Source organism: Crocodylus siamensis, chromosome 15, assembly GCF_052110815.1.
Source record: "Crocodylus siamensis isolate JL-2025a chromosome 15, ASM5211081v1, whole genome shotgun sequence".
NCBI lineage: Eukaryota > Metazoa > Chordata > Crocodylia > Crocodylidae > Crocodylus > Crocodylus siamensis.
The window spans coordinates 6,192,095-6,217,434 of record NC_143409.1 but is presented as its reverse complement, the minus strand read 5'-3'; the positions used below and the strand labels follow the sequence as shown (position 1 = coordinate 6,217,434).

General features: G+C 49.6%; 1 protein-coding gene across 5 annotated transcripts in view; it reads left to right on the top strand.

Annotated features, from left to right (window-relative positions):
- Window positions 1–24,997, top strand: part of LOC149852054 (gonadotropin-releasing hormone II receptor-like) — a 64,352-nt gene extending 39,355 nt beyond the window's left edge. The window contains exons 2-6 of one of the 5 annotated variants that reach the window (XM_090029307.1): window positions 10,290–10,348; window positions 10,845–11,298; window positions 15,498–16,013; window positions 19,874–20,075; window positions 21,274–24,997. In XM_090029307.1, coding sequence (XP_089885433.1) covers window positions 15,501–16,013; window positions 19,874–20,075; window positions 21,274–21,683 — 1,125 coding nt within the window. In that variant the 5' untranslated portion in view covers window positions 10,290–10,348; window positions 10,845–11,298; window positions 15,498–15,500 and the 3' untranslated portion in view covers window positions 21,684–24,997. Of the gene's footprint in view, window positions 1–972; window positions 10,349–10,844; window positions 11,299–15,497; window positions 16,014–19,873; window positions 20,076–21,273 lie in introns of all 5 variants that reach the window. The other 4 variants (XM_090029306.1, XM_090029308.1, XM_090029304.1 and 1 more) reach the window with 4 other exon arrangements.
- The last annotated feature ends 343 nt before the right edge of the window (window positions 24,998–25,340 follow it).

Sequence of the window (25,340 nt, the reverse complement as noted above, 5' to 3'; positions counted from 1 at the left end):
ACCAGACCTGGCCCACAGGCTGTATGTTGCCAGCCTCTAACTTACAGGCATCCAGTGGTGGAGAGCTCACCAGCCCTTTTAGGAAGGTGTTACAGTTGTCAGCTATCCTTCTCATGACAAAAAGCTGTGCTCTCTCTAGCTGGACTTTATTTTTGCTTCAGCTTTTGAGTCTCGATGGCACCTTTGTCGGTGGGACCCCTTTACAGTGTCCTAGGGCTTGTTCCTGGGTGCACACATGGTCTGTGCACAGGCTGCATCTGCCACTGCCACTGCCACTTGTGAGCCTCTCTCCATAAATTTTCTGGGGCTGCATTTGGTCTTTCACCCCCAGTAGATATTTTCACCATATTTATACAGCTGGTCACATACGGATGCGGAAAGGTCTCCTCACCGGTACGACAAGCATCGCTTCCATGGGACCTCAGTCCAGTGCTCACAGCCTCGACGAACCCTCCCGCTAGGCCATTAGCTCTCCCCTGCCAACATGAAGGAGCAGGGAGGAGGGTGAGAGAATTGAGCACTCTTACATAACCTTTTACAAAGTTGGGTTTATTTATTTCAGCTGCCCTTTCCATGCTCTGTTGCTACTTTTGCTATGGTCCCTTTGCTCCACAGGTTCACTACCCTCTTCCCCCTTTTTAAGTGACCATTTTATTTTTCTTCTTTGGCACTCCCTCACAGTTGAGGATCATTGTCTTCCATGTTTGTCTTACCTGCTGGTGTAAAGATGGCTGATAAGGCTGATCCAGGATCGACAGACTCTATTGCAAATCGGGTATGTGTTTTCGGGTGGGGTGGGTGGCTCTGGATTCTTGATCCAGTCCATGACAGTGTTTCTGCTGCTCCTGTTTTTCCATCTCCTGTTGTCATCTTAATGTTTCAAAGTACTGAGATCCTTGCAGCAGACTTGTCATTTTGAATGGTCCTGGGTGCTACTATCCCATTTGATGTCTGTGTTGCATTTTTTTCCAGTTGACCTGGAGGATGTCTTTGAAGTGCTTTCTCTGCCCTCCTCTTGAGCGTACAGCATGATTGAGCTGGAATCATAAAACTTACTTTGGGAGTCTGGAGTCGGACATCTTAATGATATGGCCAGCCCAGAGAAGTTTGATGTTGGAAGATCATTGCCTCGATGCCCATGGTATTTGCTTGCAAGAGGATGCTAATGTTGGTGTGCTGTCTTCCCATTGGATTCAAAGGTTTTTCCACAGGCAGCATTGATGGGACTTCTCCAATGACTTGAGGTGTTTCCTGTATGTTGTCCGCATCTCAGCTCCATAGGCTCAGGTGGGGATCACAACTGCCTGATAAATCCTGAGCCTGGTTTTGCATCTAATGTTGCAATCTTCAAACACCTATTTCCTCAGGTATCTAAAGGCTGCACTTGTACATTTGAGGTGATGTTGGATTTCTTTGCTGATGCCATCTTCTGCAAGAGATGGCTTCTGAGGTATGGGAAGTACTCAACCCCCTCCAGAGTTTCATCGTGAATCTGAATTACTGGAGCTGGGGACTGCTCATTAAAAGCTCGTTGATGGAGGACCTCAGTCTTTTGAATACTGTTGTCAGCCCCATTTTCTTGTATGCCTTGGTGAAGAGGTCGATGACTGCCTGAAGGTCTGCTTCCAAGTAAGGACAGGATACAGCATCATCAGCATCCCGGAGCTCAATGATTGAGGTTGGGGTGGTCTTGGTTTTGGGTCAGAGACAGCTGAGATTAAACATCTTACAAATTCTTTCAGTAGTTTAGCTCCACTGCAACTGGAAGCTAGTTGGTGGTTAGATGTAGCATCACAGTTAGGAATATCGAGAAGAGTGTTGGGGTGATGATACAGCCTTACTTAACTTCTGTCTTAATCTCAAAGGGATCTGTGGTAGATCCATTACGGAGAACTACCACTCATATGCCATCGTACAGCAGACAAAGAATGGTGATGAATTTTGGTGGGCATCCGTACTTCAGAAGGATCCTCCACAGTGCTTCTTGGTTGACAGTCAAAAGCTTTCATGAGGTTAAAGGTGGCCATGTCAAGAGGTATATGTTGGTCCTGGCATTTTTTCTGCAGCTGGTGAGATGTGAAGATCACATCAGTTGTGACTTTTGATGCCCTAAACCCACACTGAGATTCTGGGAGGACCTCTTCAGCAAGCGGGAGGGGATGGCTCAGGAGGGTTCGCTCAATGATCTTTCCTGTGATGGACAGAGAGGTGATTTTGATTGGAATTCATCAGGTTTTCATTGAGGCACTGGTGGAAGAAGTCTTGTTTAATCAGGTCCTTCAGTCCTTCAATGCTGATTTTCCATTGGTATTGCTTCTGCTGCAGCCATCATTTGCAAGCCAGACTGAGTGGCATAACCTTGTGGAAGAGCTGCACTTTTACCCAGTGGATCCACAGGTGGTGGATAAAGGAATGACCTTCAGGGAAGATTAGCTGCAAAATAAGCAGGGGTAACTCTGGCAAATAAGCAGCCCTGGACCAAGCAGTGGCAGCACCACCAGGATGTGATGGGGCAGCTGAGGCAATGATTTCCTTGCTGAAAAGCCACATATATCCTTTGACGGTGCTGTGACATGGCGAGCACAGGTTACCATTATAATAAGTCTGCCCAGCCCCTAGCCATAGGTCTACAAGTCCTCAGTGGTGGAGCAGGAGGAAAAAGATGTTAGAATCCCAATGGCTGCAAAGGCAGACGAAGGCTGCAGCAAGACAAGATCTCCAATTGTCTTGGCCTCCTTGCCATTGGATTATGGTCCTATTCTGTCAAGAACTGTGTGGAAGCACAACGTCGATAGTAAAAGAAATCATGCACAGGCATCTTCCATGAGATGACCATGACTATTTCACTTGCATAATGGAGTTAAAGAAAAGTATTTGTTCTACCTGGTGCTTAGCTTAGGTGGTATCTGTTTCTTTCCAGTATCTGAGGAAGGGCATTTTGTGCCTGAAAGCTTGTCTAACATCCCTCCCAAGTAGACTGTTAGTCCAATAAAAGAAATCACCACACAGACATACAAACAACCTGTCACTGGGACTCTATCTGAATGCCAGCTGCTTCCAAGTAGCTCTTTGTATTCAAGACTGCCATCCTGAATCCCAGTGATTTGCATGAGAAGTCATCATCCCCACTAGAAATCTTGATGCGTGCTTCCTTCAAAACAAGTGTTAGCGGGGAGAGAGAGTTGTGTGTTATGATTAGGTTTTGTTAACTCAGCATATCTTTTTGTAATTCTTTGGTGACCAAGGAGCCTATTGTGCTGGCCCAGTATGACTGAAGTCCTTTATGATGCATAAATTATGGCTGCCCAACATAACGTTGCAGGAATGCCTGTCCTTTCCCCCACATATAATGCAAATAAAAAAGGCCCTCCAGAGTGAAATATGGTAACAATTTTCCAATCCAGAAAGCCAAACACCTTGGACACTAATGAAAACAGAGGGACCATGTGTGGGCTATTTTATCTAATCTCCTGAATTAGTTCTGCATGTATTTATCTTTCTGAGGAAAGCAGGTTATGTTGTGAGTGGGAAGAAGGCCACTTCCACGGCTGCCTTCAGGAAGCCTTGCCTTCTCTGGAGTACAGCTCTGGTGTGAATGGTTTGGACAGAACAGCATTTTGTTTCAAATTTCATTTTGAGTCGAAACAGCTGTTCCATTTCTCTCCATTGAAACAGTGAGGCTGTTTCGACGCTGTTTCGATGTTTCGCCCGACCATCTGCAGCCCAATCACAGTAGGGGGGCGATGGGAACTCAGCCCAGCTGGGCTGACTTCCTATTCCCAGCCTGATTGTAAGGCTGAAGAAGGGAACTGGGCAATCAGGCTCAGTTCCTTTTCCCAGCCCGATCGCAGTGCTTGGGAGGGGAACTGAGCCCAGGCTCAGTTCCCTTCCCCTGTGCTGTGATCGGCTTCCCACAGCCCGGCGGCAGAAGGCAGGGAGAGCCAGGGCTGCATTCCCGGCTGTTGCTGGGGGCACAGCCCTGGTTCTCCCCTGTCTCCCACCTCCTCGCTGTTGGCTGCTTTGAAACTTGAAACGTTTCGAAACTTTTGAAACATTTTGACCAGCCTTGTTTTGCTGTTTCTAAGTTCTTCATTTTGACTTGATTTCTCTCTTTTGAGCTCGAAGTGAGTCAAAACACTGTTGAATTGAAACAGCTGGTGAGATTTTGCGCAGCCCTAGAAGGCAGTCCCTTAGGTACCAGACAGGTATGTCCCCAGTTTGTACAAAATGGCATTTCCAGGAAGACAATATGAGAAGGAAAATTGGCATGAGATGAAGCACAGCCAAACCAAGCCCTGAAGTACCCAGCCAAGATCCAGCAGGCAGTTTTGCTTGAGTCAGTCTGGAGGCAGACACACCTGAAGATTGTGATCAGGATACAGACCTTTCACTTCAACGGGGGTTTTGCCACTGCTAATGCTTTTGAATTTGATTCTGCAGGTTTAAGTCTAAACTCACTTGCACTGGTAAGTCATTTTGATTCCAGGTCTGATATGAACCAGAGCCATGGACCTGAGTCTCCATAGTCTTTCATCTTCTGTTGCTATTTGCTCCTGTGCAGAGTAAGTGTAAAACCCAATCACCATCAGGGTTAGTGAGCAGAGTCTTTGGATCTGATATCCTCTGGTGATGGAGCATTGCTCAGCCCAGGATCTGGCTACTTGCAGACTACACTGGTGATGAGCCAGTAGAAATCCTCTGCCGTTCTAGGGCACAATTTCTGATCTCAGCTCCAATGGTGGAACCTGTGAGCAACTCCAGCAGTTTTCAGTGCAGTTCCTTCCAATTTACAGTATTGCATGCAGTAATGCAGAACCTGACCTGAAGTCACAGAGCGCACTTCTCTTTCTTTGCATGCACAGCAGCTGAAAAGCTGCAAGGTAGCCAAAACACCCAAATACTCATTGCTGGCAGGACTCTTGTTTTATGAATGTAGCCCAGGTGTACATGGGTTTGTACTTCCCTCTCCAGTTGAGGGAGTTATTGGCAGGGCAGTGTGCTGCAGAGGACACAACAAGCCAGCAGCTGCCTCCATCCCCTATAGAGTCAGGTCCAGTCAATCAATTACTTAACTATATATAGATTTATTATTACAACAAAACCAGACGGGTCTCTCACCCTCTGTGCAGCACCTCCTGCACCAAGCTCCCAGCCTCATCCTGGGGGTTGAGGACCTGAGCAGCCCCAGGGGCTCCAAAGATCCTGCTCTGTGCACCAGCCTGTGCACCGTGTCTCTGGCTGCGCACCAGAGGTTGCAGACCCGAGCCGCCTCACGCAGCTCCCAGGGTCTAGACGCCGCTGGCTGCGCTGCGCACTGAGAGCTGGACCACTGGAGCTGTGCCCTGCTCCCGGGGCTCTTCCTGGGCCACTGCTTCGCCTGCTGAGCAGCTCTCCTCAGCTCTTCTAAGCCCCGCTCCTCTCTTCTCTGTCCCCAGCGCACCTCCCTCATGCACGCAGCTCCTTTTATACGCTCCAGGGCTCTGCCCCTGCAGTCTTCTGGACCTGACAGGGTCGCAGTCTTCAATCAGGTCCGGAAGAGCTCTTCTCCCCCTCCCCTCAGGAAAGGGGTGTGACTTCCCTCCTCTTGCTGCCTCCTGAGTGGTGGACGGGCTCCGCCAATCAAAACAGCAGAATCTCAAGCCTGGGACTTAACCCAAGCTCTGAAAGGCGAGCCTGCTACATGAACTTCCGGTCTGCCGTCTTAAACACAGCCTTCAAGTCTACACAGCGAATCCGAGGCCTCGGGGACCAAGGCAGAGCAAAGGTAATGCTAAGGGGAGAGGAGCGCTCCCGCTTGCACTCGCCAAGTGCAGAAATGCAGGGGTGGGACTGGTGCTGGGGCATCCTTATGTGGCTGCTCTAGAGACCTCTGGGCATCCAGCTGGGGAGCAGTCCTGGAACAGCTTCCCTGCCTCATTTCCCAGCTCAGTAGCTGTGATATGGAAGGAGAGGTTATGTGCAACCAGATGCCCTGAAATGGACCTGGCACCGACCTTCCCAGAGGTGCTGCCACAGACCGGTCAACACGGCAGTGCCTGAACCCTCTGCGCATGCGAACTGGAAGATCACAAACAAACACGATCAAACAGAGCGACTCTAATGACATGAATACGCGCTAGTGCAGCAAACTGTAGACCGTGGAGCACCTGCTCGGTGAGAGCAGTATGGAAAAGGACCTCACTTCAGCAATGGAAAGAGCCATCGCTTATGCATGATTCTGGAAAAACATCTAGTTTATGACAAAGACCTCAGAAAAAGAAGTGGTTGTGCGGGGCATACTCAAGAGCCTCTCATCCCCAGAGCACTGGGGGCCCAGTGGGGACCTCTCCTTGGTTTAACAAGATCCTGCACATCTTCCACAGCATGTCCTCTAGCTGGCTGGGTGGCAAGGCTTGGTAGCGATGGATGCTGGTTGTCTCGGAGCTGTCTTGGAAATTCTGCTTCATTTGCTTTCTCCTTCGTATTTCTCATTTCCCATCCCCCTGCCCCAGCTCATCCTGCTCCACGGTGCTCAGCAGCTTCCTTTCGGCATCTCTGACTTCCATTTTCCATGTGCTCGATTTATCTGTCCCGTACACCAGGTCGGGGATGTAAACCCCAGGGCATTTGGAGTGGTCATACTGGTAGCAATGGGTCTCATTCTGCTCCTGCCTTGAACTCAGTGAGGTTGCCTGCATGTGTGTGAGAAGAGCATGAAGCCCAGGCTGTCCCACGGTGCACAGGGAGGGCAGGTCTGGCAGAGCCCTGTTTTTCTCGGCATTTCAGTGTGGCTCCAGAGAGATGTTTCCATTCCTGGTTACAGCCCCTCCAGTGGTGCTCACTTCTCCCAGCTCGCTGGCTCTCTTCCCTTTCCTCCAGCAAGAGACACTTTCTCACTTAGGTCAATATTGGTATCTCTCTGGCTCGGTTGCTTTTTCCATTCTGCCCAGGCACCATGTGCTGCACTGTGTATTCACAGGGCACCAGCCTTTCTGGCTGCCTGGCTTCTTCTCTGCTTTGCTTGGTGCTGTTGGAAACGCTACGGTCACATTTTCCATGCGACTCCAGAGGCAGCTGCCTCTAGGGCAGCCACTTCCAGTCCATTCAGTGCTGTTAGCATCCAGCTAAATGTAACACCCTTTAAAAATGGGAGGTCAGGCTAGGTAGGACTGGTGTTTGTACCTGGGAGTGAGCACGTGGAGACTTTCTGGACAGTCGCCTGAATCGAGCTTGGATGAGTTTTCCTCTCAATGGGAGGGGGCTCTCACTACTGGGGTGGGAATGTGAGGGTAGTGTCATGCCACTAGTACCAGTTTGCTGATTGCTCTCAGGAGAGGAGTTTTAATGTTTTCCAGGGTGATTTGCTTCTAAAAAGCACAAGGCAGTTAGAGAGCTCCCCAATGAATACCTCTTCTGCCCCTACAAAGCTAAGCTGATATTAGTACAAGGAGCAATGGTGTCAAGTTGCAGCAAGGGAAGTTGAGGTTAGATATTATAAAAAACTTTCTCATGAGGATCGTAGTAAAGCACTGGAACAGGTTACCCAGAGAGGTGGTGGGATCTCCATCCTGGGAGGTTTTTAAGACCCAGGTAGACAAAGCCTTGGCTGGGACGATGTAGATGGGGCTGGTCCTGCTTTGAGCAGGGGGTTGGACTAGATGTGACCTCCTGAAGGCCCTTCCAACTTGTTTTCTATGCTTCAGTGATTCTCAGTATGCGTCTCTGAATGGTTAGCATGCCTGTCGCATGCGTGTTCCTACTCCCTGTCATGACGGGCTTATGCAGAAGCCAACAGCCTTCTCCTGCTAATGAGGCTCAAGTGATAACAGTACGGCCTGTGGTGCAGAATAGCCTATATTCAAGATGGGTCGTTCTGCCTGGTAGGTGGGCTATTCATTTTTTTTTCACAGATGTTTCTTTCCCCCTGCTCCTTTCTTCACAGGTTTGTATAGGCAATTAACCACACTTTTGTCCACAAGCCTAGCAAAATGCCCCTAAGCATTGCCATACCACTACCCAATTTATGGCCACAGCTGCAGTATGTCCATGCATGCATTTGGTGGGCAAATATAGGTGCATTTTACACACACAGTACAGCTTCCTCGCTATTATTTCCTCCATTCATATGTGCAGTTTGCGTGTTGTTATCTGGACCCAGTTACAGGCCTCCTCGGAGGGGAACGTTTTGTGTTGGCTTGCTGGTGCTGAGGTGGTGTGTGTGCATAAGCACGATCATGTCCTCTTCTCCTCAGTATTGCAACAGCTCCTCTAAAGGTCTCAGCTTTCATCTCGTAACACAGGAAAATGACTCAACCTGCTCCTGCTCCCATGGAGACAGGTGAGAAAGTCATCCTTTGCTCCCGTAGGAATGGGACTTTGCCTGTGTGTTTGGATCAAGCTTGCAATTCTGTGCTTGCTCACAGGGGACTGCAGGCAGAGCCCTTTGCTCGGGGCTTGCACACCTGTGGTTTGCTTTGACTTGCAGGTTTGAATTAATCACCTGGTCCATAATACTGAAACCTGGCAGGGGAGATACCCCGATGATTGTGTTGGTCCAGGTGGTTTTACGTACCTAAAAGGGGAGATCCCATTCTTCCTGTTCTTGAATGACTTGCTGTAGTTGAGGGTGGAGATCTGTCCATTGCTCTGCAGGAGTCTGCTGTGTCCTCCCAATGCGGGGATCTGGGGCTACACAATGTATGATGATGGGGGATGGCTCTTGGGCTTTCCCTTTAGCTTGCTTCTTTGGCCTTTTGGCTAGGGGAAAGCGAGACTAGGGGGCATCTGAACTCCAAGGCCTCCAGGCTTGGGGCTTGCAGGTAGGATGCCTGCCAGTGCTATGTACTGGGGAGTATCCAAAGCCCCAAGCTGAAGAGTCTGGGCTGTAGGATACTTGCTGGTGGTAGTGCCATGCAAACTTGAATGTTTGAGCTCTGCTCAGTTGATGGAATTTGGACCTGATTTGGCTAATTTGGCCTGAGACACAAAATTAATAAAAGCAGAAACAACACTGAAACCTGGCCAACCATATTCTGTCTAACTTACAGGTGAAAACTGCTTTGTTTTTCATGAAACAACCTTGTTCTGCCCGTTTGCAGCCAACATGCAGCCTGGGTTTCCCTAGTATGTCCCAGGTCTCAGGATCTCAGCAAGCCTAGCCTAAATTTGAGGCTTGCACTGAAGCCTGGAAGTATGTGAGCATCAGTCCATCGCAAGTGTTGCTGCAAAGGGTTGACCCATGCAGACAGCTAAACCATCTCCTGCTGGCTGCTCGGACATGCCATCTGGTGGAGGCTCACGCGAATGTCGAGGGCAGCACCGATTTCTTCTTAGCGCTGCCCCTTTTCGGCAGGCACGTGCATTGGACTTACAATGACCCATGGTGATATAATTGCCTGGCTTCTCATAGTGATTCTTTTCATCATTTTTCTTTACAGTGCCTCTTCCCTCTGATCCTTCCCCCCCTGCTCCAGGAGAGCAGGGCTTGCAGCTCTCAATCCTGCTCCTTAGTTTAGAAGCTCCATCTTCTAAACAGCTCCACATTTTTAAGGGCAGGCACAATCTCTCACTTAAAGTACCTGTACAGCCCCTAGCACAGTCAAGCCTTATTCTTGACTGGAGCCCTTAGATGCTATTATAATATAAACCAAAAATAAGTAAAGAAAACGAACATGGGAGCTGGTAAGGTATATTATTTAAATAACATTGCCTAAGTGGTTTAGAAACCTACATCTTCTTGCAAGTTGCTTTTGAAAATGGACTTTAGGGGAACTTACTGCTAGATCCTATTGCATGTATTACATGTCTAAGTAGATTTAAGTGCACTCCTATTCCATTCATGCAAAAGGTGCATGGGTCCTCCTCTGTGCTGCTTTTTTATTTCATCCCAAGGTTAATGTGATGGCTCAGAACAAAGAAGAGTATTAATATTTCTCGAGAGACTCAAGTAGGGTGGGATGGAAATGCACTGAGATGCTGAAGTACCATGTAGATAGCCAATGGGTGAAATAGGATCTGGTTCTTGGGATCTTTTGGAAAATTTCCCCAAGACTTTTTATTCTTACCTTCCTTTTCCCTCTTTACATCCCCAGTGAATGGCCTTCCACTCTAAATCCATCCTCTCCAACCAGGTATAGTAATAAGGCAGTGTCTGATCCAGGAGCATTGCCGTGTATACCTAAATGCCTACGTATGTGCGTGTATATAGGGGGGTGGGTGGGTGTCCTTGTGCGCACGTCGTACAGTTGTCTAAGCAACCGCACGTCCAACACAAATTCCAGTGGTAATTACTCATTTTTCTGTATTTATAGAAAATGGATGCAGCAGTGGGGTGATGTGATCCTTGATGAGGCCAAATCCAGCCGCGCTGGTAGGTGCAACAGTGTAATTTGGCCACTTCCTGGAATACAGCAAATCTGTCATTGTCTCTGTCTGCCTCTCATTAGTGGGTAGCTCATTAAGTCCAGAAGGAAAGGGATGCCAGTGGAGTCATTAATGGTTGCAAATCAAAAGCTCCTGTGTGCATGAATTCAACACATTGTCCAGCTTTATTTCTGGGTACCAATTCCTTACTGAACACACAACGGTGTCTAGACATTCATTGCCTGATACCTATAAAACAGGAAGTCCTTGTTCTGTTCTTACACCTTTTGCCTGTATGTGGACTGGGTAGAGATGGAGTAAAATGCTGAAGATTTGGCCCAGGGTGTCCTGCCGCTTTGAAGCAATTTGTATCAGGACCAGATTAATTAGTACAGTGCACGACCTCTCTGGCGCTAACCACCAAGCTCCAACGATACGGCGATGTAGAGAGCACCCACCCCAGTGCAGAGGCACTCTCACAAAATATGAATATTTTACCCCAGGTACACTGGATCTGAGGAACCGCGCTCCCCTCCTCCCACACGGTGCTCCGATCAAAGCAACTTTCTTCCCGCTTGCTGAAGCCTGGCTCAGCGAAGCTGAATGACACCGGGTGCAGGAGCCTGTCTCATCATCGCAGGAGCAGGGCACTCCTGTTTTGCATAGACAAAGCAGTCTCACGCTGCCCCCATCCACCCTGCTATCTTTCCACATCTTCTCTTTACTGGGAGACAGATCTGCATCAGGAGGCTCTTGGCTAAATGCTGCAGAGGAATTTTTTGGCACTTAGCAGAGGGATAAAAAAAAAGGAGCATTTTTCTTTTCCTTACGGGCACGTATATTCCAGGTGAGCTCCCATCTGATGGACTGAATCAGCACCTCCAATCAACATAGATACTAAGCATCTTTCAATAGCCTGCCTCCGTCTTGGCAATAAGAAGAGGAACAACCCATTTGGTATTTTTTATAGTATTTCTGTAGTTGTTTTCTTGCTTTCTGGCTTTGATTTAAGAATCTGAAAATATTTGTGCTTACTTTGTGAGTGGAGGGGCAGCAAAGAGAAGAGCTTTAAGTAGGCAAGGATAACAAAGCAAATTATGTTAAGGGCAAGAGGGACTGACAGATGTAGGTGTATAATAACGTTAAATTAGCTGCAGGCATGTGATATAGGTTAGATCTGTGCTAATTGCCTTATTTCAGTAACATCAGCCAGGGAAACTGCATTGCTTCTGTGCAAGTGAAACTACCGAGAATCCTCGGCTGCTTCCGAGCAACTAGCATCGAGCAGTATTTGTGCCTTGGGGTCCCCCAACTTTGTAAAATCTGTGCCCTTGAAATGTGGTTTATTCACAATAGGTTTCTCTTGTGGAGCAAGAGGCCGTTTCAAGAGCTCACCTGCCAGGTGGCTCTGCGGGCTGGAGAGTTACCTGGGAAAGCATCTTAACTGCGTTATTGTGTGAGGCTCGTCTTTTCTCCAGATTAAAAAAATAGACATTTAAACATGCATAGGGACAGTTGTATTTGCTGATGGGAGGGTGACTTCACATTTCACCATCAGGGCTAAGGAAAGCTGTGGGAGTGCATGTGCTTCTTTCTCCACATCTGTGAGTAATTGTGTGTGTGTGTGTGTGTGTGTGTGTGGTATGAGCAGAGGAAAAGAAGAGAACTGTTTTTCCCAGTTTTACATCCTTTACTCACTTGTGTCCAGAGCTGAGCAGTGTGTCTGCGTTCCACGAAGCAGCATGTGAGGTCTGTGGGTTTGTTTGCACTGAAAATGTAAATACAGCCCCGGGGATTGGATTCACAAGAGCTGAGAAAAGGGACATGAATCTTGACAAGAGAAGGGGACAAATCCAGAACTGGCTGGGGTTGGAAGAACCTTATCCATCTGGTTTGTGTTTTGCAAAACCAGATCCCAAACCAGGAGGGATTCAGAGTGAGACCTTATTCTGTGAGAATGCAAAGTACTCAGGGACGGTGTTTGAGCATCTCTGAACAAGGAGGGATTTGCTTAACTCGTTCTAGTCCTCATCTCTCTATTGCAGACAGGAAAGGGCAAGGTCAGCCTCGGCTGGGTCCTTTAAGCCTTCTCCCTGAGGGGTCTGAAAACCCTGTGTGGTTCAGCACAAGGCCCCATTTTAGTGATCAGAGGACTCAGATCAATGCTCCATCTCCACTGAGCAGGAAATGTACTTGGGTCAGTTTTCAAAGTACACCTTGGACCCACTTAATTCCTGGTGCAATGTCAACCGGCTGCAGGGGGCTCATCCCAAAAGTGGACTGCCATGTTTAACTCTTGTGAGTGTTGTCTCCATTGGGTTAACCTATCTCAATGTTCTTGTTTAATGGGAATCACGAGCTACAAATGAGCATCTTGAAATAGGTCCTTGGCTCTGTTTGTTAGGCATTTCTCTGGACATAGATTCATAGATGTTCGGGTCAGAAGGGACCTCAGTAGGTCATCGAGTCCGACCCCCTGCCCTGGGTGGGAAAGAGCACTGGAGTCAGACGACCCCGGCTAGGCGCATGTCCAGTCTCTTCTTGAAGACCCCCAAGGTAGGGGCGAGCACCACCTCCCCTGGGAGCCCGTTCCAGATTCTGGCCACCCTTACCGGGAAGTTCTTTCTCATGTCCAACCTAAATCTGCTCTCCGTCAGTTTGTGGCCATTGTTCCTAGTTACTCCAGGGATGCCCTAGTAAATAGAGCATCTCCTAGTCCCTGCTGCCCTCCCCTGATGATTTGTAGGCAGCCACAAGATCACTTCTCAGCCTTCTCTTGTGAAGGCTGAAGAGACCTAGGTCCCTCAGTCTCTCCTCATAGGGCCTTGCCTGCAGGCCCCTGGCCTCCTCTGGACCCTCTTGGGATTCTCCACATCCCTCCTGAAGTGCGGCGCCCAGACCTGGACGCAGTACTCCAGCTGCGGCCTGACCAGTGCCGCACAGAGGGGAGCATCACCTCCCTGGCCCTGTTCGCCATGCGTCTGCTAATGCATGATAAAGTGTGGTTAGCCTTGTTGATCACTTCGTCACATTGACGACTTGTGTTCATCTTGGAGTCAACAACTACAACTCCGAGATCCCTTTCTAATGCTGTGCTGCTGCGAAGGTCATCCCCCCGCCTGTCAGTGTGTTGGGGCATCCTTCTCCCCAGGTGCAGCACTTGTACTTGACCTTGTTGAACTGCAGCCTGTTCTGTTCTGCCCACTTTTCCAACCGGTCCAGTTCCACCTGGATCCGTTCCCTGCCCTCTGCTGTGTTAACTGTGCCCCGTAAGTTAGTATCATCTGTAAACTTGGACAGGGTCTCTCCATGCCTTTGCTCAAGTCATAGAATCATAGAAGTCAGAAGGGACCTTGTAGATCTTCAAGTCTGACCCCCAGCCTGGGCAGGAGAAAATCTGGACTCAAATGACCCCAGCCAGGTAGGCATCAAGTCTCCTCTTAAAGACCCCCAGCAACCTGCACTTGCCAGTATTGAAACACACCCTGTTTTTGCTAGCCCACTCCTGTAACCTATCCAGGTCTTGCTGCAGTCTTTCCCTCCCTGCTAGCGTGCTCACCTCACCCCAACTTTTAGTATCATCAGCGAATTTAAACAGGTTGCTTTTCACCCCGTCCTCCAAATCGCTGATAAAGAGATTGAACAGTGCAGGCCCCAGGACCGAGCCCTGGGGGACTTCCCCCCAGGTCGACTATGACCCGTCCACCACCCCCCTCCGAGTGCGGCCCTGTGCTAACAGTTGGTGGGCTGGTGTCCCTCCTGTGTCTCTCTACAATCCAACTGGGAGATTTGTCTTGGTCTGTGTCTAGGAATACAGATGCAAAGAACCGATTGAAGAGCTCAGCTTTGTCCCCCTCTGTCACCAGTGCCCTAGTTTGTCCTGTTGGGGTCCTATGCTATCCTGCACCTTCCTTTTGCTCCCTGGAGAAGGACTTTTTGTTGTCCTTATTTTTTGCTGCCAGCCTAAGTGCTAATCCTGCTTTGGCTTTCCTGATTCCCTGCAACTGTGAGCCAGGGAGGTATACTCCTCCTTGGTAGCTACCCCCAATTTCCACAGCCTGTATCCCTCTTGCTTTGCTCTTAGGCTTTCCTGGACTTCCCTGTTCAGTCAAGAGGGCTTCTTGGCACCCTTTGCCCCCTTTTATGTGCAATGGGATTGTCTCCTTCTGCACCCATAGGATTGTTCCCTTGAGGAACGACTACCCTTCCTGGACCCCATTTCACCAATGCTCTTGAGCTTTAACTCCTCAATAACTAAACTCCTGAGCACATTGAAGTTCACCTTTCTGAAGTCTAGCACTTCAGCCCTGCTGGACTCCTTAGCTCCTCTTCTTGGAGCTCTCTTGGGGGCATTTGGTGGAGAAATGGCCTCTTCTCCACCTATCCCCCCATACCATGGTGCAGCAAGTAGTTCCTGTTTCTGGAAACCACAGGTCCAAAAGCACTGCTCAGCACCAGGAGAGGGAAGACTTCTCAAGGACTCTTAGTTTAACATCCCTGCTGTACATAGAACTACCACATCATCTTTAACGATTATAGAAGATAGTCAGGCACCCCATTTTTTTAAGTCCTACCAGAAAGACCATTCTTACCAGTAAAATATCTTAAAACTCAATGCATCCATCCACTTCAGCCAGTTGCAGACCCTGGCTCTAGGGTATTTTGGGTCCAGTTGCAGCTCTCTTTGGGACAGAGTAGCTGTCACAGTGGTCTAAGGACTACTCAATCTATCCACACAGGTGTGTGGGGCATGAGCTGCACAGATGGTACTAACTACTCCTCCTTGTTCCCAATGGTGGAATTACATTGACAAGCACTAAAAATACACAACCGTGTGGGCGATTGCTATAGTTACCACTGGGATGATGTGTGGTTGTGAAGGGGAGGAAAACACAATCTTTGCAATTGTCAATGGAAGGGGACAAGGACCTGCCAAGATGATCCATCTATGAAGAGGTGCTCCATACTGTGGAAACTGGGAAAAATTGGACTGGGCTTTTGGTATATGGCTTTTCTGTTGTTTGTTTAATAACAACAACATTTATGAATCCTTTGGTCAACTCACTGAGCCATCTTCTTCCTCACATGCCACTCTAAATGGGTACCCGACGGCAATTTTGCTTCTTTGACTGAGTTTGCTGTTTGTTCTCCTCTAGGGAATGACTGAAGAACAGCACCTCCGGGCGACTCTTCAGGCCCCTGGCGCCATGGAGGAAAACGTCTCCATTTCTAGCTGCTCTGACACCTGGATCGAGCCCACTTTCACCCTCGCAGCAAGGGTCCGGGTGATCATCACCATCTGCTTCTTCCTGGTAGCTGTGTGCAGCAACTCGGCCGTCCTGTACAGCATCCTGAGGAAGCGGAGGAAGTCCCATGTCAAGTTGCTGATCCTGAGCTTAACGGCAGCGGATCTGCTGGTGACCTTCATGGTCATGCCCCTGGACGCGGTGTGGAACGTGACAGTTCAGTGGTACGCCGGAGACTTGTTGTGCAAATTGCTGAACTTCCTCAAGCTCTTCGCCATGTACTCCGCGGCCCTGGTGCTGGTGGTGATCAGCGTTGACCGGCACTCGGCCATCCTCCACCCCTTCACCTTCGCCGGTTCCAGTCGGCGCAACAGACTCATGTTATGTGTCGCTTGGGTCATGAGTCTTTTCCTGGCCTCACCCCAGGTAGGAATTCAACACCTTTCCAAAGCTGTGCTCATTTACAGTGGGAAGCATTGGGCTTCAGAGTAAGTTCATGGGTATTCCCAGCTTGGGCAGAGCGATTGGTCTGCCTGATAGCCATGGATGGATGGTGTGGTGGGGGGAAGTACTGGGATGATGCTTGGGAAACCTGGCATCCCCTCTGCCACAAGCTTTCCCTGTAATGTTGGTCAAATCACTTAGTTCCTCTATGCCCACACGTGGGGATAAAGCTGGGAACAGGGAGCACTATAAAATGAGGACAAAAGAATGTGCATGCCCCATAGCTGCGCCATGATGTTAAGTCCATTAAAGGAGGTGAAGTGCTTGGGTACTGTGGGGAGGGGGGTCATAAAACTGCCTACAATAATGTATTCCATCAGTCTTTTGTCCAACCCTCTCCCACCTTAACCCCAGTCTTAGCTTGTTGCTGAACGTTGAAGCGTTTAATCTAAACAGATGAGATCTTGCAAGTGGCACCATATCATCCCTTCAAAATCGTAGCTTGGTCTGTGTAAAAACACATCCTGGAACACGGGGAAGCATTTGGACTGGACAAAGTCCGGCCTGTATATGCTCAAGTTAATCGTAAGAATGGGGGGGATTGATGAAGCAGGTCACGGAGGTTATTTCTTTTGTTTTCACCGCTCCTAGTGCGAGTGGTCCATGGGATGACCGTCATCTTACACGTGAGGAAGGTGAGATGCAGGAGATGAAGTCGCAGAGCCCTGGAGGAAACGGTCTCAGAAGCTAGGACTAAAACTTGCGTTTCTGGCGGTGACTCCAATGCTGTATGCCTGTTTGCTGACCCAAATCCCCTTGTGAGTCTGGCGTCTCCAAACTCTGCTTAGTGCATCCCGCAGGCAGCTGGTGGGAAGGATCGGCTCAGTGCTCCCTTGTTCCCTGTCACTTCTGTTGTTGCAGCTTCTGAAGAGGCCCGAGTTAAGGCGTGTGATTCTGGGGTGTGGAGCTGTTAGGAAATGGTAACTGAAACCTCCGCTGAGCTTGGCGTCGGTGGTGTTAGCTCCTGGAGTCAGCTGTTTTCAATAGGAATTCATTAACTCCTGAATTCCCTTCTTTCCATGGGGAGGCTTAGGGTAAGGAATTCTATTAATGTAAATGGGAATATATATTTGCTAAGGAAATCTCTTCTTCCTATGGGGTTTTTGGTCAGACCTAATGCTGTGGAGTTGCAGTGATTTATACCAGCTGAGGCTTTGGCCTCGGATTTCCATGGGATGGATCTGCTATTGCAAAACCTCTCTCAGTGGCCAGCTGGCACCTTTCTTCCTTGCCCAAGGAAATTCACTTCACCGAGCTATGTGCATATTCAGTATTGATACAAAGGCCCAGTCATACAGAAGCTAATCTCTCTCACAGCTCAGACACGCCAGATTCTGCATTGGTTTATGGCCAGGCACCCCCCTCCATTGAAATCAGTCGGTTATACAGATGTGTCTGAGAGCAGAATTTGGTGCAATGGCTTTTAGGTTGTTAGCTGCACAATGAGGTTGATCAAATGATTGGTAGCAGCTACAATGTCTTGTTTAACTGAGGAAGGAAAGGCAGATTATTGTGCAAGTAAAGCATGCCTTTGAAACGGAGCATAAACATCGGTGCAGACACACAACACACATCCTGCAGAGCGATTTACCCAGAATTTCACTCTGGAGTAAAATGACTCTGTAGCAAGGCAAGGACGCACGAGCCGCTCCCAACCTGCCTGCCGCCTGCATGTGCCATGCCAGTGCCTGGCCACCAAGTGACAGGGAAATCAGTTTGCATTGAGCAACAGACTGCCTTGGTGTGATGTCGCCAATGAGAGCTGACACCTGGCCAGTACGCTGGCGTAACTTATACTGGTGTATAGTCACTCCTCACTTGCTGAGGGTTGACTTCACCCCACCGTGGGGTGACTTAAACCAGTCTAAGGCATTATGTGCCTGCTCCACCTCGCCTCTGGAGTAGCGGGTTGGTCCATGGTAGCGTTGTGTGTCTGCACCCGCTGTCAGAAGGCAACCGCTGGGAGCGCCATCACTTAATGCTGCGGGACTGGGTGAAGGGAAGCAAAAAGACAGTCTCTGTCTCTACCATTCTCCATGGGCACAACTCCTTCCCTCCTTCTTCTGCACCTGGAACAAGCCTGAGGCACTGAAGACCCTGCCCTTCAGCATCCCCACCAGACCTATCCCAATTCCCCCATCCAGCGTGCACAGGGATTATATTTGTAATGCCCTGCTGCCTCAGACTGCATGATCAGTCTTGCCTGCACTGGGCTATTTGGCCAATTATTTCTCACGATTATTGCCACTGGGGCTAGCAGCACTGGATGCACTTCTGTGGACAAGATGTCAATGATCACCTTAACCCATCATGTTGAGAAGACCTGCTCCAGCACGTGTTTAAACAGTGTGGTCATTCAAATACCGTCAGCTCCCTGAAGCCCTTAAACTCCCAAATGTTACTAGGAGAAATTAAATGCCAGTAACAGCGGTGAAAAGTTCGGGTAGGAAAAGCCCAGCGAAGCCAGCTCTACAGACTGCTGTTCCAGGTATCCGTAGGGTTATTTGGTTCCCAGATCTAGATATAAGCCAGGCTATAGTTGTACTGGGCTACAGCCAGCTTGGCAAACAGCTACAAGCACTGTTACTACAGATGCTGCAGACTAGACTGATCCAAAAGGCCAGAGTGAACTATCGGCCTCTTCTTTCCTCGGCTTCTGCCACCGCTTGAAGCTGCTCCTCTTCTCAATCCCGTCGTCCTATCGGTATGGTCTTTGAAAATTGAAAACCCAGAAGGAAATAATCACTAGCATAAGACAGATGGAGAAGGTGATGGGTTTCTAGCTAGACTGCAATATCCCCTCCTGTCTCCAGTACTGGAGGACTGGATGTGGTAACCCCAGAGATCATTTTCCAGCCCCATGTCCCTACTCTACAGTGCTGCAGCTATATGAGTGTATTCCAAGTTTCTGACAAGGAGAAATCACTCCTTGGCCACCTACTGAATCTATCCAACTACCACTGTGTTTCAAAAAATCTGCTGAAGAGCTTGTTCAGGGCTATTTTTCTTAATAAACCAAGTCTATTTTTGTTGTTGGAATAATTTTCTTCCTGGAGGACAATACTGTCATTCTCAAAAAGCTCAGAAAAACCTGCCTTGCATCAGAGACTTTATCACAGTCGTATTTCTAAGAATCTGCTGTGGGAAATCGTTAACACTTTTGTTAATATTCAGCATGCAATACAATTTTGTCCTCTGGCACATAGCGAGAAATAATTAAAACAATGCCCAGGTTTGGCTGTCGAGCCACTGGAGGAAATTATGCTAGCTGTTAGTCCTAATTCTGACGCAGTCTGCTTCCTCCTGGCACTCAGTGCAGCCTAGATGTCACCGTGTTGTCCCAGTGCATACCTCCCCGACACTGGCATCAGCGCTGACAGACCAGTCTAATTTAAATTCCTAGCTGAGCGTGGTGCTGAGCAAGCAAACAGCATGCCCGATACCAAGTACGGTAAATATGCAGGCTCACATCTCCAGGCTTTGGGCTGTTTCTAGAGACCAAGCCGAGAGTCACCATGGAGTCACGTTATCCTAGGTCTGCCCGCCATGGGGTTCTTGCCCTTCCCGATGACTCCTCTGTTGTTAGCCATGGTAGGCCAAGGGACCCCACTAGGGATTACTGCTCCCAACCCATCCGGCGGATCCTGTATCCAACTAGGCCTCCTTAAAAATGCTATCCAGGCAGCATGATGGAAGGAGGGCGCTCTTGGTAAGCCCATTTCCATTTGGATCGTGTCCCCGCAACACGGATCTCTGAATGCTTGTCTCATGCTTGGTTTCAGCTTTTTCTTTTCCACCTGCACACCGTCCCCGGGGTCAACTTCACCCAGTGCGTGACCCACGGGAGCTTCCGGGAACACTGGGAAGAAACCGCCTACAACATGTTCACCTTCACCACCCTCTACGTCACCCCACTGAGCGTCATCATCGTGTGCTACATCCGCATCATATGGGAAATCAGCAAGCAGCTGAAGATCAACAAGGGTGAGCGGGGGGCATTTACCTAGCGTTAGGCACTCCTCCCCGGGATCGTATGGGCACCCTTAATGCTCTGTCATTTCCACTGCCCAAGCCTTCAGATGTCACAGAATTAGCTTGTCTGATTAACCTAATTGCCTGACATCTCTGAGGCTGTACAAGGCTCAGCGACCACGTTACGGGGAACGTGACGGAAAATGGCAAACGTCAGGGGAGCCCTTTGTAATCTAGTGCTGGGGGATGGGACATGATACAGGAGATAAAGAAGAGGGCTTAGACCATAAAACATCTCCCTCCTCCAGCTTGGACCACGGGGCAAGGGTGTGAGGTAGGCAGCCCCTGGGCCTGCAGAGATGTGGGAAGGCTGCACAAGGGCATGAGAAAAGACAGCGTCTTCATAACTGTTCCTGGCTGTGTATGGCCAGGCTATAAAGTATGATGAGTAATATGGATCTGCTTAATTCATGCATTTTGCATGAAATCCAGGATTGTCTGCAAAATCAGACAAAAAAACTTAATAAAAATAAAATACCGGCTCTGCAGTGGGAGCCAGCAGTCCTCACTGCCGGGAGGGGAAGGTGCTGGATGGTGGGGTGAAACGAAGGGCAGCCAGCAATCAAAACAGCAGCCGCCCCCTTGTCCCTCACTCCGCCCCCCCAGCCTCCCTACCAATCATCATGGAGGGGTGGGGCCTATCTGCCAATCAGCGCCAAGGGGTGGGGCTGCATGAAATACCTGTGAAATCGGCTCTGTGCGGCACGAGTGGGACACAAAAATCCCTTTGTCTCACCATGATTTAAATAGGTCCCTACTGATGAAGGGTGCTGGTCTTGTGGGCTGCCACCTGGTTCTGTCCATCCCAGGGGGAGGCCCCCTGAAGTGCTTGGAGGGGCAATCTGCCCAGGTGGGGAGGGCCAGAGCTGAGATGAAGGGAACAGCTGTCTGGAATTTTCCAGGACTGGTCTGAATGGTGGGGCTGTCCCCCACGTCCCACAAGAGGCCATTCCACATCCCCCTTCCCGCCTTGACCTTCAAGTGGCACCAGGCAACAAGAGGCCCGCCATGCTTCTTCCCGCGAGCGCCCAGCTCTGTTGGGATCAGAGCCATTGCTTTGCAGCCCAGCTCTGATGCAATCACGGCTGTGAATGTTGGTCTCTTCTTGGTTTTCTGCATATATAAATACTCCATTGACTCCTCCTGGCAGGTCTGGCAAGAAGCAAAGACGACCACATCTCCAAGGCACGAATGAAGACTCTCAAGATGACCATTGTGATCGTCGCCACCTTCATTATCTGCTGGACCCCTTATTACCTCCTGGGCTTGTGGTACTGGTTTCAGCCAGACATGATTCAGAGGATGCCAGAGTACATCAACCACAGCCTCTTCCTCTTCGGCTTGCTGCACACATGCACCGACCCCGTGATCTATGGGCTTTATACCCCTTCCTTCCGGGAGGACATGAAGATGTGCCTGAGAGGCATTGAAACCGTGTTCACCGGGCAGGAGAGGCACAAGCCCATCTCAAGCTCTGAGGTGAATGTCAAAGACTACGTTGCAAATGGTGGGGCAGCTTCAGGTGGGTCCAACGGGATGACTGTCCACACGGTTTGCTAAGGGGAATCATCCCAGAGGAGGAAAGGAACTGAGAGCGTTGCATTGTGGAGAAGGCCACGGACACTCGTTTTCCACCGCGCAATAGTTGTCCGTGTGTTATCGAGTCCTTTGCATCTCCTGAACTCAGTCAGGATGGACCACACACCAGTAGCACACCTGCTCCTTTTACAGATACGGGGTAACCCCCTGGCTTTGTAAGTGCACTCACAGGTACCCTCATGTTCTGGGTCTGGTTACCGAGCGCACCCGGGATGACCCGAGGGGTTTGGAGAGGCCTGCGTCCTGCTCATCCAGCAGTTGTACGGAGGCTGGGAACGCTTTTCTACCCTAGGTGTTTCATAGGGGCTGTTTCCTCCCTGACCTTTCCATGCTGCTCTGGGGTCAGGTGACATGGAGAAGCCGTTGCAGCGATTCTAGGATCGGGCATCTGCCAACAGCTGCTTTTCTGGATGACGTCTAGTAGCTTCTGAAAACCGTAAAGGAAGGGCCAGTTTTCTAGGCAGCAACTTTTCCTTCAAGTCCTGCTGGGTTATGCCTATGATTCAAGTTACTCAGTAGTGCAGGTCTTTGCAGAATCAGGCTATAATTCTCATGGGCCTGATTGTCCAGACCAAAATGGGATGGGACATTTAAGGTTTTTTTCCCTTGTCTCCCCAGCTCCACAGACTCAAACTCACCTGCTGCTATGTCCGCCCAGTGTTAAACGTGCATAAATGTTACCTGGCGGTGACCACCGTTCTCTGACCCTTTCGTTCCCTGGGAAGTGCCATAACTGGGCATCTTGCTTTGGAAATGTGTGGTGCAAATAAATCGTCCCTGGTTGGTTTGTGGGAAGGCCTTTCCAGTATTTGTGCAGTGCACCTGTGCCCCTCAGAGACACTTGCTCTGGGCTGGCCTGACTCGAAAGCAAAGGTACTGATCTGAGGATTGTCGAGACTTATGGTTTTCTGTCCAGGCAGGGCAGGGGAACATCCTTTCTCCCTATCCCTCCGCCAGGACGGGGCCAAATGAAATCTTAGCATGCCTTCAGTTTCAGTGCTCCAACTTTCAGCCACAACTACCCGGCTTGCATCGGTGGTGCCTTGTTTCAGGGTAGTCTCCCACCAGCCAGCGCCAGGACCGGTGCCCAAAGCGTAGCTAAGCAGGAATAATCGCATCAGTTTAGCACAATAAGAGCCATATTCTAGTCTGACATTCAGACATCCATGCTTGGCTTTCTTTTGTCCACGCTCAGGATGCAGAGACTCAGATTAAAAGCATGGGGCCCCAGACTGCAATCCTTACTCAGGCGAAATTGCCACTGGCAAAGGCAAAGGAGTCGGTAGGGATGGACATGACTTTGCTGAAAGGGGCGCAAGCTGGGACCCTAATATTGCAATCACTCTGCAAGACCCTGGGAGCACTGACAGACCGCTCCATCTCCTTCTGCCCAGGAGCATAATGGTCCAAACCCCAGGCTCCTTAATCCCATGTCATCCACCCTTCCTTGAGTTCTCACTGGCCTTGGTTCCCATCAGAGGAAGGCCCTTGGGATGGCATCAGCCAAGTTCCTGCATCCTGCTCGTGCAAAGTCACTTCTAACTTTGCACTTTTCACACCCAGAGGGTTCAAACAGAGGGAAGATGATCAGACTGTTCCACTTCCCATACAGCAGCATCCCCCACCCAGGAAAATCCAGTCACGCAGGATCTGCAGAAGCTTGGCAAACACGCGGGAAGCAGAGGGGAAAGTACATGTCTCTGAGATACAATGGGTGAAGAAGTCTTTTGGAGTCTGATTCCCCTCTGGAAAATGCAGGTGAGGTGAATGGTAACACTGTACTTGTACCTGCCTCCAGTGATCTCTGCAACCACTCCCCGGCCTACACTCCTCCGAGGCAGCAGGGTAAACTGAGTCCAACCCATTTGCCAGTGACAACCCCAAGGGTGAGAACTAGACCAAGGGAGTAGAGAGGGGAAAGGTGCAGTAATAGGTAAAAGGAACAGAATAATAGCTGTGCTAAAAAGGAAGGAAAAAAACCAGTAAAAAAGTTGAGAAATGGGAGAGGAGAAATGGTAGGAAAAACAGAATTGCCTACAATTCCCAAGCTGGTAAATGCTGTTGTGGTTGTGTTACTTGTGCAGGGACCTGCTGTTGTGGTTCAGTGGTAGACGCGTCACGTGGGAGGCCTGGGTTTGACTCCTGGATGCGCACCTAAGTGCAGCCATTGAGGCACCGAACATCCGGACTGGGTCTGGCCTTCGGATTTGGTCTCAGTGCCCTAAAGCAGGGATGGACGATCTGGGCAGCCTCTGCTCCTCCATACTCCGACCTAGGTGTAGCACGCACCAAAGGTCCCGGTGACCTCTCGTGCACACGCCAGACCCAGAAGGAGCGACGGTTGCCAACTACACATTGAGAGAGGCCCTTTCTCAAAGCACCGTGTGGGCTCACAGCTGTGCAAGGTAATGAGACTCCACCTGAGCACGTGACATGACCGTTATAGGGGCCAGGAAAAGTCAAAGAGAAATCCACCAGATTAGACCAAACAAAAAGGCCCACGGATGTCCCCCAAGGCCTCTGCTGAGATCATGTCTGGGGCAGGGGTGGGAAGCAACAGATCTATTGCCCTGATTGTAAGACAAATCCTGACCAGGCCAAACCAGAAGCATGGAGCTGGTGACCTGGCCGCCTCCAGCAGCTTCAGCTGTCTCCCCAACACCGCCTGGAATAGGAGACTCGGGTCCTTCCTGCCTCCAGCTCCCTTCCACCCTCTTTTCGTTCCCCACCTTGTTTCTCTTCTTCGCTAGCTCTCTTTATTTCTTTCTGCTTAATCCCACCTTCTGCAGCACCGCTGTGAGCCTGTGACCAAAAGGGCTCACCATCCAAAAGCAGGGTCTGAAACAGCCCGGCTCTGCTGCGAGCGTGCCAGGCCCCAGCGGCTGCAGGAACGGCGCGTGGTCTTGTCTGAAACTCCGAGGCAGCAAGTCAGAGTCTTCAAAACCACAGATGCTGCTTCTCTCTCCGCTGCTTTTTCTTCCCCCTCTCCTCATTGTGTTGTGTCTTTTGTCCTCAGGAGAACGGGATTGTATTCAAACCACAGCAGCTCCCACCAGCCTACATGAATACTTTCTCTTCCCCCCTGAAGGCTAGCTAACACCGCCTGTGATACTCTGTGCAGGGCTGCCAAAGAGGTGTTACCTTATGAAACTCTCCTCAGCTAAAGTGAAAGGGAACAGGGGAATGATGTAATCATAAAAGCCTTACTTAAATAAAGCTTTTTGGTTTCATTTTCCTTTTTTGCTGTGATTTTAATAAAAGATTTTTTTTTAAAATGTTCGTGGTGAGTGTTTATTACAGAACTAAGCAGGCCAAGGTCTCCATCCCTGAAACCTCAGCCTTGCTTGACTCATTAACAATCAGCCTAACACCTCACTCTTGGGCTCATTCCTCTCATTAAAATTAACACTGTAGGAGTCACCTGGTGCCCCAAAGGACCTGCATTAACCCATTGCATATGCTGGGAGCTCAAGTGGCTGCTGTGTTCTGGTAGCAGGGGAGTTGCGCAGTATTAGAAATACGTTCACAAGGTCCTTAGTTGTATCTGGTGTGATCTGGGGACTGTTAGCCCGCACAGCCACCTGAAGTGGGAAGGACGTGGAGATTTGAGGTCGTTTC